General features: G+C 40.3%; 1 protein-coding gene across 9 annotated transcripts in view; it reads left to right on the forward strand.

The window, feature by feature from the left end:
* MTR (5-methyltetrahydrofolate-homocysteine methyltransferase) overlaps positions 1–13,224 on the forward strand; it is a 141,504-nt gene that overhangs the window by 88,570 nt on the left and 39,710 nt on the right. For all 9 annotated transcript variants that reach the window (XR_010319420.1, XR_010319421.1, XM_064276710.1 and 6 more), the window contains 4 exons: positions 3,798–3,887; positions 4,942–5,094; positions 5,968–6,075; positions 7,357–7,457. Coding sequence is in view for 7 of the 9 variants with exons in the window: in XM_064276710.1 (XP_064132780.1) it covers positions 3,798–3,887; positions 4,942–5,094; positions 5,968–6,075; positions 7,357–7,457 (452 nt within the window). In the remaining 2 variants the exon portion in view is untranslated. The remainder of the gene's footprint in view (positions 1–3,797; positions 3,888–4,941; positions 5,095–5,967; positions 6,076–7,356; positions 7,458–13,224) is intronic.

Genomic DNA, 13,224 nt, shown 5'->3' on the forward strand with positions numbered 1-13,224 from the left:
AGGATCTTTGCTCTGAATAGGATGGCTTTTGAATGACTCCTAATGGCCAGAATATTCTTGATACTTTTCTGAAAAATTTCCTCAAGTCTTTAGTTCCCTTGCTTATTGCCATTTGAGCTCATGTTCTTTTCTGGCATTCTCTTGAAGAGCTTATTCCCCTTAATGCTGGTCCAATTCGATATCATAAGTGAAACACAGGATCACTGTGAGGACCTTGTGAAACAGAAGGAAGTCTAGAGCACTAGGAAATCATTTTTGTGTCAGTTTTATACGTGTATGGCTCCAAAGAGTAACCAGATGGATATGACAAGTAATTGGTCAGTTTTCTTGGTAGCATGCTATTTAATGAGCTTCTACGATGGGCCTGGGTCTGGTCTAACTTAGTATGTAAAAACAGTGCAGCACTTTGCAGTTAGATAACGAAGAATGCCCTGTTGTTGTCGTTGTTAACTGCTGTCCAGTCAGCTCTGACTCATGGTGACCCTCTGTGTAATAGAAGGAAATGTTGGCCAGGTACTCTGCCATCCTCACAATTGTTGGTACGTTCGAGCCCACTGTTGCAGCTATTGTGTCAATCCCTTATTGGGTAGCTATTTGGAGAGAAAGATGGGCTCAGCATGCCATCTTGTACTTGTAAAATAACTGCTTTTAAAAGGTACTATTTCATTTTAAGTATTGATTTTCTTAAACAATCTCATCAGGTTGGGTAGCTTTCATTCTTTGCAGACCTCAACATGTCAGTGAAATCTTCACTGGCCTCTGTATCCTGATTTGCCACTGTACGTCATACTTATTAAGGAGCCCTGGTGGCTCAATGATTAAGTGCTCATCTGCTAACTGAATGGTTGGTGCTTCAAACCTACCTAGTGGCTTTGTGGGCTAAAGACCTGGCAATCTGCTCCCGTAAAGATTACAGCCTAGAAAACCCTGTAGAGCAGTTCTACTCTGTCACATGGGTTCACTATGAGTTGGAATTGACTCGACAACACCTAATAACAACAACTTCATACTAATTAACCCTTCCCCTGCCCCATATGTGTTAACACATTGTGATATTTTCTGTAAACATATCGATCAGATCCTTTTTCCATGTTGTTCAGAACACTCTTCCCTGCTTTTTGATGTCAAACTTCATCCCCTAGGCAGGAGTTGTCTGATAATGTGGCAGGTAGAACACATGGTATTTACATGTAATGTGAATGTGAACCTTAAAAGGACTATTTCTTTTTAAATTACCATCTTGTTTGGGTTTTTCAATATGTAAGAGAGTCCGTGTATTGTCCTTATTCCCATTACTACTCTGGTCCTCAGTTTTGGAGTTCTTCCAGGTCCTTCCTTTTTCTCTTACATAGTGTTCGTCACTTAACGCCTTTATGCTTCTCCTTTCCGTCTCTTCTTGTTACCACCACTCTAGTCCATGCCTTTGTCAGGGACTGTTAAGATATTCTCCTCGTATGGTTTTCCTTAAAAAAACTTCTTTGAATGTTACTCTGCAGCTTCTGAAAATTGAGTAGTGTAAACCCCTCCCCCCAGTCTCCTGACAATTACCTGGAAGGTTAAATCCAAACCCCACAGCTTAGATTCCTGGAACTCTGTGATTTGGCCCCTACTGTCCTTCACAAGGAAGGAAGCCCTGGTGGCACTGTGGTTAAGAGCTAAGGCTGCTAACCAAAAGGTCAGAAGTTCGAATCCACCAGGCGCTCCTTGGAGACTCTATGGGGCAGCTCTGGTCTGTCCTATAGGGCTACTATGAGTCCGAATCCACTCAGTAGCAAATGGGTTTGGTTTTTTTTTTTTGGTTCTTCACAAAGGTGGCTCCAGAAAAATCAGTTTTTATTCAGCATAAATTCATTCAGCTAATATTTACTGAACCCTTGTTTTGTGCTAGGCGAGTCCCCCAACTTGGAGGATCTAACTAGTGAAAAAGTGTACTCTACCCTAACAGAACTTATAGTGTAGTGAGAGGTGAAAAAACATACAGAGGCTGTACCTTAGGTAGTATGATGGGGAAATCCAGGATGCTATGAGAATGCTTAGGAGGGCTACTGAGCCCAAATGCAGAGGTGGTCAGGGAAAACCTCCTAAAGGAAGCAGTGGGCTCAGGTGAGTCAGAAAAGTTAACCCTTTGGTGACCCAGTTATTTTCTGCTTTGAATTTTTTGTTGATACCGTGTGTTTTCATCAATGGAAGCATTCAGAATCATTGAGTTTGTCTGATTTTTTGTTAGGCCGTACTGATTTTTTTTCTTGCCCCCTCCCACAAGCCTACCCTAAAAGTTTAGTGGTATATATGAAGTACCACTAACTATACCCCAGAGTCTCCACTGGGGTCTATTGGTACATATGTGTAACAAATAAAAATTTTCAAAATTTCTATTTTTTGTGTACCAAAAATTCAGACACCTCATACAATACCTGTAAATACAGTAATTTGTGGCACACGTCTATTTCTTTGGTTTCAAACAGTAAAATGGCCTCTGCCTTGTGGGCTCAGGTGAGCACTATCAATGGTATAGCAGCTTCCCAATAAACCCTAGATGCTGAAAAAGATCATGGTCACTATATGTACTACTGGGCACAAGTTAAATAGGAGTTAGCCAGGTTAAGGTTTTGGCTTGGAGTGTGGAGCTAGTGGTTCCTGCCAGGGGAGGAATATTTGCCTGGCATTGTGGGAGATGCTAAATAAATGTATGGGCAAGTGTGAAGACTCAGAAGTTAAAGAGAATATGGAGAATGTGAGGGGCTGAGATCTTCAGGGTGGCTGAAGCTCGTTGGGAATAGAAAAAGCTGAAGCTATGGGAGAAAGCCAGACCAGTGCATTGTATGGCATGTTAAGGAGTCAGTACTGTACGCTGAGAGTGATGGGGAACTTCTAAAGGGCTTTTTCTCAGAGGAGCAGTCTGAACAGATTTGCATTTTAGAAGGTCCCCTCTGGCTACAGTGGAAGATGAATTGGAGATCAGAGTGATTCTGGGCTCCAGAGACCAGTTAGTTGCCCAGACCATGATAGTAGAAGTGGGAGTGGAGAGAGGAAATATTGAGGTCGTATTTATAATCATTAGGATTAGGTGATTAGTTGACTTTGAGGAATGAATGGAGATTCAAGGATGGTACCTAGGTTTCTGGTTTTGGAAGCTGGTGCCACCATTTGACATGGAGAAACAGATAAAGTAATACAGTTCCCCAAATGTACCATGATCACTGCCACTTCTGTCCCTTTGCTGAATCTGTCATCACTACCCTAGAAGCCTCTCATCACCACCCTAGTTTGTGGCAACTGGTCTTTCCTCAAAATTCCCTAATTTGTATCATTGACTCATTGAACCCTCGGCACATGCTTTCTCTTATAGCTTACATTTCTGCACATATTATCCACAAAGTCTTTGTGTCTTACGCCTCTTAGTGTGCCCATCTCCAGAGTGGTGTCTGAATTAGCTTTATTACAGCTTCCCTACACATGTTTGTGGATAGTGGTGATCCTAGTTGAGAACTTATAAAGCTAATCAGGTTTGAGATATAGTTTCTTGTGGAAATATTTTGTCCTAAGTTGTTACCTTTTAGGAAAGAAGGAAAGAAAACAATGGAGCTTCACCTGTCTCTCTACTAAAGATCTTTAAATCCTAAAAGATTCCTCTTTTCCTCTCTCCTTCCCTCAAACATTTATTGAGGTCTTAATTCATGCTAGGCACTTTACTACGGGCTGGGAACGTAAAAGAAGAATAAGACACAGTTTTTGCCGCCAAATAGTTTAGTCAAGTGACCTGTTGTACCTTTCTTTCTGTCCTAATTTCAATTCAGACTCATGGAACACAAGGGAAAAAAGTCATTCAGACAGATGAGTGGAGGAGTGGCCCCATCGAAGAACGCCTTGAGTATGCCCTTGTCAAGGTGAGTTATGGGAACACTGAGCGTGAACTGGACGTCTGATGCTAGTGCTGGAGAAGGAGGCTCCCTGGACCAGTGGTCCCTGACTGGAGCAGTTTTGACCCCCAGAGCAATTTGGTAATGTTAGGAGGCATTTCTGGTTGTTACAACTGGGGGTTTGGGATGCAACTGACATTCAGTGGTCAGGGATGCTGCTAAACATCCTACAGTGCACTGGATAGCCCTCAAAACACAGGATTATCCAGCCGAAAATGTCAGTAGTGCTGAGGCTGAGAAACCCTGTTTCAGACCAAGGACTTGTCAGTCAGCAATAAGTCCTGGATCTTCTGATAATTAGAATTTTAGGCAAGACAAATAATCTCTTGACTTCAGTTTCCTCTTTGTGAATCTGGAGAATTTAGAGCTCTTTTTTTAACTCTAGAATTTAAGTTTTAATTTCTTGGACCTTTTTGGGATTCACATATTTGACTTTGTGGAACTAGTCCGCCACATCCAAGGATCCCTGAACTGGGGACTCCGGAGGAGTATGGCTTGGTTCATAAAGGCTGGACACGGAGGCTTCTCGGATTTCAACCTCCAGCTAAGGCCCTTGTCCATTGTCGTTCCTCCTCCATCCCTTTAACATTTCAGTGAGAAGACATACTGACTTCATGGGAGGTATTTATTAATGTGTAATCCATTAAACCACTAGGATACAAAGTGTGTTTTGTTATGAATTTGAACTTTACTTATGAGTACTTCTTCTGTCACTAATAGCTCACTTTTATTAAGTACTTTACTCAATAAAGCCAACTAAGGACTTTACATGGGTTATTTCATTTAATCCTCAAAATAACTATATGAGGTAGGTACTATTGTGATATTTTAATCGAGGAAGCCAAAGCTTAATAAATTGCCTAAATTAGTGATAAGAGGCAGGACCCTAACCCATGCGTTCTGATTCCAGAAGCTGCAGCCTTTAGCACATCTGTGATTGAGTCTTTATTGGCTGTTTGGACTTAAGGCAGTTTTTTTATGTGATTTTCTTCTGATGTATTTCTTTTTTTTTTTTTTGTAGGGCATTGAAAAACATATTGTTGAGGACACTGAGGAAGCCAGGTTAAACCAGGACAAATATCCTCGACCTCTGAATATAATTGAAGGGCCTCTGATGAATGGCATGAAAGTTGTTGGTGATCTGTTTGGAGCTGGGAAAATGTTTCTACCTCAGGTTGGCAAAAGATGGAAGGAAATTTTCACAGTTGAATCTTAATAAATAGTGTGTTTGGGTATATTTATGAGATTTTAATTTGGACAAGAGCTCAAAGGCCTGGAGATTTGGTCATTCCTTCTGTAAATATATTTAGGAGTACCAGTAATATCTGGAAAAATCTATCTTTTGGTAGTGTGGAGGTTAGACGTCGCCTTAAAGTTCTTGGCATCCTAGTCTTCAGTTCTGTCTCTCACCCTTAACACAACAAAATAAAACCCAAGATAAAGTTAATAATATCTTTAAGGATACACCTTTCGGAGAAAAAAAAAAAAAAGGTTTCTAGTAGTGGTCCATTAAATGATGTTTCCAATGAAACCAGAACTCTTATTTTGAGTTACAATAGCTACTAATTACATCAGTTAACAAATACTTGTCCAGCATGTAAGTTGGGACTATGCGGCATACAGAAAGCTGAAGGGCTCTCTTCTTGCTTATGCGAGAGGCTTCATTGTGAGTCATGAGCTGGGGATTCAGAAGAGAAGGCTGGTAATGCTTTCCTGGTGGAGAAGATTGAAACTTGGAGGATGCATAGAACTTGGACAGGTGATGGAGGACATTCTGGACAGAGGAAAAATAACATGGAAGAGTTTGGAGGACAGAAATTGTACACTTTTGATTTCTGATCTCATTTTCCTTCTGTTTGTACTTCATTTGTTGACCTTCTCCACAGGGAGCTTATTCCTTATCCTGCCCACTCTCAAGAGTGGACTCCACTGTAGCTGGCCTGAGGAGGAAAGCATGCATTCTTAATTTGTGCTAAAATTTCATAAGGGGACATTAGCAGAGTGCAGGTGATTTCTTAAAGGTGCCTGACTCTTTGTATCTTCCCAGGTTATAAAGTCAGCTCGGGTCATGAAGAAGGCTGTTGGGCACCTTATTCCCTTCATGGAAAAAGAAAGAGAAGAAACTAGAGAGCTCACTGGTGCCGTTGAAGAAGAGGCAAGTTGTTTTCTCCAGGCTTGAGGGCCCTTTGAGGAATTGGCCCTGATGATGCTTACTGGGGTGGGGGAGGGGCTAAGTGATTGGGCTTAACCTGCAGTTGTCCTTGAAGATGAAATAGAGGAATGAGCCAGCACTTTTCTTTTATGAAGTATCAGAATACCGGATTTTCCTTTCAATGTGGCTTTATGAAATCGTCAATATAGGCATAATTTTTCAATCAAAGCCTGTGATTTCAAGACAAAACCAGTTTTTTCATTTATGCATTTATTCGTCTGCTGACCATTTACAGAGCTTCTATGCCAGGTCTTGTGAAACTACAAAGATGAATAAGACTTAATCCCTGCCCTTGAAGTAATTGAGTAATGTTTGGTTTTGGAAAACTCTTAACTGAATAATCTCTGCATACTGGTAATGTCCTTGGAACCACTTCTGGATTCAATTTAATTCTTGTTGGCTGCACCACCATGGTAAATCATTGAGGTTTTTGACCTTGTTTATTGACCTTTGAAGCTCAGTCAGCTCTGGCTCCTTGGATTCTAAATTCTTAAATTGATTGGAGTTTGTGACTGGCATAGACAGATATAGTGCTCAAAAGCATCCCACTTGCCTTGCATACCTTTTTTTTTTTTTTTTTGGCTGCTGACAGTCGTAGAACAACAGTGTTAAAGAAATAGAAAGATAATCAAATACACCTCTGCACCGTGGTCGGAGACGGGTTACCCAATAAGCAAGGTATGCAGGGGCTTACTTGTGCTTACTTACTAATCTGTGACGTACATTTCCACCTGGTTTTTACCACAAACATGTGAAATTGTGTACTACAGATTAGTAAGCAAGCACAAGTGAGCCTGTGCGTACCTTGCTTTATGGTTAATCCACCCCTGGTTGTGGTTGTTTTTCAGATTCAAATGGGACATACCACTTAACTAACTCCTCACTCTCTTCCCTGTTCCTTCTAACAATAAACATGCATCAGGTTTTGGGAGTTAGGGGTATAGTCTTCAGCCGTGAGACTGTATTGTGTTAGTACTTAAACCGTTGCATGGTGCTCGTGATCTTGGTTTAATGCTTTAGCCCCCTGAGCTAACCAACCAGGTAGGCTTTCTTTGAACTATTTGGGCTTATAGCTTTCTACTTGGAGAGCATGTGATTTATCTTTAAGATTATCTTGGTTGTATTAAATTGCTTTCTCTACCAACATCTGTATGACTTTAGAGGACTAGGTGATCTGCTTTGACATGATTACAGCAGTGCTCAGCGGCTTGGTTTCCTCTCCAGGACCCTTACCATGGCACCATTGTGTTGGCCACCGTTAAAGGCGATGTGCACGACATAGGCAAGAACATAGTTGGCGTAGTCCTTGGCTGCAATAATTTCAGGTAAGTTGAGAACTCACCTCTTTCAGCCCTTTTCTAGTTAAATATGAAAGCATTAACGGTAATTATTTATCGGGTGGGAGAGGTAGGGTATGGCAATGGATGTTAGAGGTTATTTTTTATTTCTTCTTTTTGCTTACCTGTATTTCTGAATTCTCTACAGTAAACACACCATTTCAAATGAAATAAGTTAATAATTACCTATCTTCTATGTGCTCAGTAAGGACAAAAAAATATAGTAAAAGCTATTTTCAAAAGTCGAAGTAGGGTTAAGACAACCGAGAAGCTCTTGATCATTGACTTTGGGATGGAGGCTATAATGGTTGATATGTTAAGCTTCTCCCATGATCAGGGTTTGTTTTTTTTTTTTTTATCATGTTCCCTTTATTTCTTAATAAACTGTCAGATTTTGGACATGAGATCTTATGAAATCCTGGCTAAATGGAGTTTTGTAAGAAAGCTTTGCCTGTACAATTCTCTCTTTGCTTAGAACAGGACTGTGTGTGCTTCTTGGTTGTAATGAACCTATTTTCTGGAATATTGTACACAAGTAAAATTCCCTTCTGATATGAATAAATATTCATAAAGCTATTTCCATGTCAGAGCTGGTGACCTATAGTAAGTGTGTGTTTTGCTCAGAATTCAACGTATTCTTTATTATGAAAAGCCTAATATAGCTAATGTCTTTCCTGGTTCTTGTCCAAGCAACAGGCATTTTCAGTCATGGACTTTTTTCTAATTTGAACTTTTTCCTATCGAGAGGAGAGACTTGATTGGTGCTATAGCGGAGCCCTTTGAGTTCTCTTCTCCTGCTGTCAAGTAACAATTATCTGTCAAGCCCCCACCCTGTCTTCAAAGCTTATTAAATGCAATGAAGAAGGCTGGTGATGGAGGCGTGGTGACAAGGGTCACACCACTTTTCCTCTGATTGTATCAGAAGCACCTCTGTTTGCTTACTCACTTAATGTAAAAAGAATTAGCATCTCTCCTGCTCCTAGAAGTGAGGAATACTGTTTCTAGCAACCTATTATTATTTTTTAAAGATAAACTTGTTGGAGATGCAGAGGAGGTTGTTATAGTAGAATGTAAGAAGTATTGGGGTAAGGTGTAGACATTTCTGCCATTATCTCACCTTCTCAAACCTGATGTTGTTGGTTTCTATTTGCAGTTGTCACAGAGGGTCAAAATTCAGTTCCGTTTAATAAATGTTTATAGGTCATCTACTATATGCCAGGCATTATACTAGAGACACCAAAATGATTTAGTCAGCTTTTCTGCTGTCAACAAGTTTACTGTTTTATCAGGCTGAGTAGCCAAGTACGTATGCAACTGAGGTAATGCAACCAGAGCCCTGTCAAAGAAGAGGACTTGTATGTAACTTCCTAAAAGCGATTCTTGAGACATCGTCAGCGTATTATTATTATTTATTGTGATTAAGGGATAATTAGTTGAGAGGATCATATTAGAATGTTTGCCCTCCCTTCCCCCTCCTCTTCCCCCCACCCGCCCCATAAAGAAATTTTAAAAGGTCAGAAAGAATCATGGGCTTTCTCCAGGGTGCTACTGAATTGAATGTTAACAGTCATGAAAAGCAGCTTCTTAAACTTGAGGCTTCTCTCAAGCACATCTAATTCCTGTTTTGTGCGTGGAAGGTTTGCTTATCTTTGCTAACAAGTCCAACTGGAGAAACACCTGCTGATGAAACTTTCATTTCTTTTTACAAAAGCGTAAGTGAATGTGCAAAGTCCTATCAGAGGCCAACGTCCTTTTGGCTTGTGTCGTTTAACACGTAGACTTTTAGCATGGACGAGTTTGATTTCAGTGATGCCGGCTAGTGGCAGATCCCCAGAAGACCAAGCTGATGTGGTAATGTCTGCTTTGCTGAGCAGCGGTACCAGTGCTTGGGCACATAATCCAGCTCTTGAGGGATCCTAATGCGATTTCCATGTTCCCAGCATTTTGTCTCTGATGCAGTAAATCTCACGAAGGAAGAAAGCTTTTTCTTTACTAGGAAAAAAAGAGTCAAGAGGACTAAATGTGATAGTTGTCTAGAAAGAAAAGACATTCCTTTTTAGGGGAAGAAGATGATAGGATGCAACAGAACTTTCAAATTTGAGAATTTGAGCATATTTAAGGATGTATCCAAGAGTCTAATAGCTAATATTTGTCTGCCACTTCTCAGTTTATACAGGGCTTTTATATAACTGACTTACCCATTTCCTTTTCTTATTTTTGGGAGAAAGATGTAACAGTCTGCTTCTGTAAAGATTTACAGTCTTGGAAACCCTAGGGGGCAGTTCTACTTTGTCCTGTAGGGTTGCTATGAGGCAGAATCAACTCCACGGCAATGAGTTTGGTTTGGTATGGTTTTTGGTTTCCCTTTTTTTTTTCCCCTTCTTTTCTTGGTTCTTTTCCTTTATTTTCTTTCATTCTTCTTTTTCTTCCATGGTTTTGTCCTGTGCTGCTTGCTGTAGGGTTATTACTGTATTTCTCATTTTACAGATGACAAAACCTAGCTTAGAAAAGTTGGATTCCTTCATGGGCACATGGCTCATAAATGACAGGAATACTCAGGGCTTCTAATTCCCAAATTTGGGACTCCATGCTGTGTCATTCTACCTTCCAATTTTTTTTTTTTTTACTTGCCAATAACTTTAAAGTCTAATATTAATATTAATATTCTAGTTAAATTCCCCTTAAGAATTTTATAAAAATAACTTGGTTGCTTTGGATGATACATGGTTCAAAAATAATATAGAATATTTTAAAGTATTTTTGATCAGATAGTTGATTATATAAAAGTTGATTTAGGTATACTTTCTACTAATAATTATATAAAAAGACAAATGTGGACTTTTCCCATTTAAAAGATAATGCAGTGTTTAATTCTATAAGAAAAAGTATTATATATCAACAGTAATTTTAAAATTACATATCATACATCTAGTTCTTAAAAAAAACAAAGAGTGGCAGGAAGGATAATGTCTAATATGGGTAAAAAATAATATATGGCTAAGAATGAAAGCAGTTTGAAACTGTGCAATTGTGAATGTTAGCGTGCTCAACTAAGTGAGGAAAATGACTGTATCTAGGTCAAGGACACACAGTTCAGTCTCTTCTAAGGAGCTCACTTGATAATTACTCAGAGGCTTTTAACTTGTTATATTTTAAAGGGGAGAATTCTCAATAATTTGTTTTATTTATTTATTTTTTAAGTAGAAATGAAACATGTTTAATGTAATCAGTGTCAGTGAATTGCACGTGTAAAGAGTGTTGAATTGGCAAATATTGTGTTATGTATATTTTTACCACCAAAAAAAGAAAAGAAATGGAAACAGACCCTGTTAACACTATTTAACCACAGGTTGGAAAACCTCCTTGGAGACTGTCGATGGGTACCGTACTTCCATCTGGTGGTAGCGTGTGTAAATTGCAGGAGCAGAAAACAGTTAACTGAGAAAGAAAGAATGGAGTGACTGCAAATTTCAGGCACCTTAAATGGATGCAGACGTGCAGCTAGTTTTATTCTCTTTTTAAACTCAATCTGGAAAGGAAAAAGGACTTTTTCTATGATAGCATTCATTTTCAAAATTCTGTGTACTCTTAAATAGTACTGGATGCTTTGCTAAAGCATTTAGTGCAGCTTACATTTTTTTTTCTGAATTAAAAATTTTTAAATCAACATTTTCCATAACTTTCATTTTTATTTTGTTTCTCATGTGGCAAAATACAAGGATGTGTGTAAGGAGGGGCCTGCAGATTTGGGGTATGGCTCGAAGTGCAGAAGGGAAGCCATGGGAAAGTAGAGGGAGATGAGGAGGAGCGGGGTGGAAGCAGGACATGTGGTAAAGGTCAGGGAATGGAAAGGGTGGAGGGGAAGAATGGTGGTGCCTTAGAAGGCACAGTTGAGTCTGACCTATCCCCCCTTTCTGGGTCTCATCTCCTGCTACAGCTCCTTCCTTCAGCCAAACAGCCTCCGTGCCTTCTAGCTGGTATGATTCGGGACCTTCACAGCACTAGTCTCTGCCTAGCCTGCCCTTCTTTTTCCTTCATCTAGCTGACACCTGTTTATTGTTTCAAAACTCAGCTCATGCATTACCTCCCTGGGAGGCTTCTAATTGTCATCTGTTAAGCAACCTCCCACAGCACGCTGTGAATGCCTCCATTGTAGTATTTGTCATACTGTATTCTAATTCAGAGCTTACCAACAGTCTCAACTCAGATGTGCTGAGAAAATGATCTCCTTATCCCTGGATGGCGGGGCCAAGGGCAGCCTTAGCCCCTAGGTTAGTTACCCTTGGCTTTGAGCAACCTCGTTCATGTATCCTAAACCCCAAAAATTCCAAACCCATTGCTGCCGAGTCGATTCCGACTCACAGAGACCCTGTAGGACAGAGTAGAACTGCCCCATAGTATTTCCAAAGAGCAGTTACTGGATTCGAACAGCTGACCTTTTGTTTAGCAGCCATAGCTCATAACCAGCTTGCCACCAAGTCTCCCCTCATGTATCCCAGTAGCATAAATTTTCTATGTATGCGGAAAGTTGGGAAGTGCTCCTGAAATTAGTGATATATTTGACCATTTCCCCGACAAGACGTCTTGAAGTCAGGTCGGTAAGTTGGAAACAGGGCTTCAGACCAGCTTGGTCCAGTTTGAACTCCTGCTGAGAATTTGCATGTCTAACAAGTTCCTGCTGAGAATTTGCATTTCCACCCCAGGTATAGTGAATCAGAATCTACACTTTAACAAGATTCCCAGGTATTCTTATATATAAGTCCTTCATGTATACTGGTGGATTTAACTACCACTCACGTTTTCTACCTCTGGAGGTTTATTGGCAGGCATTTGAGCCACGTTAGCACATTCTGGCATCGTGGCGGATACTGGTGCATCTGCCTAAAAACAAGGATGTTGCTCTGCACCACAATTGAGTGTTGAGAGTCATTCGTATGAGAGGATGCTTCCCAAAGGAGTGATTTTGTAAAACTTCTGTGTCTTTTGGCTTCTGTACTGTGAGATAAGGCTTGAAAGTATATACTATTTCCTGTGTTGTTTGGAAGGTACAGTTACCAGCATTTGGAAGTATCAAGTAAGTGAGTTATTTTTGGTCTGAAAACAAGTTTGTGATGCACTTCCTGGGCCATGGTACCCTGCGTGTAATGTGCTTCATGGAACATGGAACCGATACGGCCTGCTCCCATTAGCCACCTCCCTGATGACATCTTTTATAAAGTGCTTGCCTCCCTGATGACATTTTTTATACACTTCCTGGGCCATGGTATCGATATGTACCACATTTGTGATATATTTCATGGAACATGATACCCATATGGCCCTCTTACAATTGGCACCGCATTTTTTCAAATAATAAAAAACTACCAACAGGCAATGATTCAGCATCCATTCCATTAGTGAAAAATCACAGCATCACCAAAAAATTCCCCTGCCCCCTCCCCCAAATTCATCCTTTAAAGGGGTAACTTCCTGGGAATTTGTTAGAAATGCAAATTCTCAGCAGGGAACTTGTCATAAAGGCAGATTTTCAGCAGGAATTCAAATGGGTTCCAAGCCCTGGTTGGGAATTCAGCTTGTGTCCCCCACCCCCAACAACTGTCCTCAGACCTCTTACCTCCTGACCACTGGTTTTCAGTCTCTTTTGCTGATTTCTCCTTTTCTTTATGACCCCAATAATGGAGTGTGCCAAGACTCAGTCTTTGGACTCTGTCTGCCCACACTCCCTAGGTCAGTGCTTCACAAACCTAACATGCCT

The sequence above is a fragment of the Loxodonta africana genome, chromosome 25, assembly GCF_030014295.1.
Source record: "Loxodonta africana isolate mLoxAfr1 chromosome 25, mLoxAfr1.hap2, whole genome shotgun sequence".
Lineage (NCBI taxonomy): Eukaryota > Metazoa > Chordata > Mammalia > Proboscidea > Elephantidae > Loxodonta > Loxodonta africana.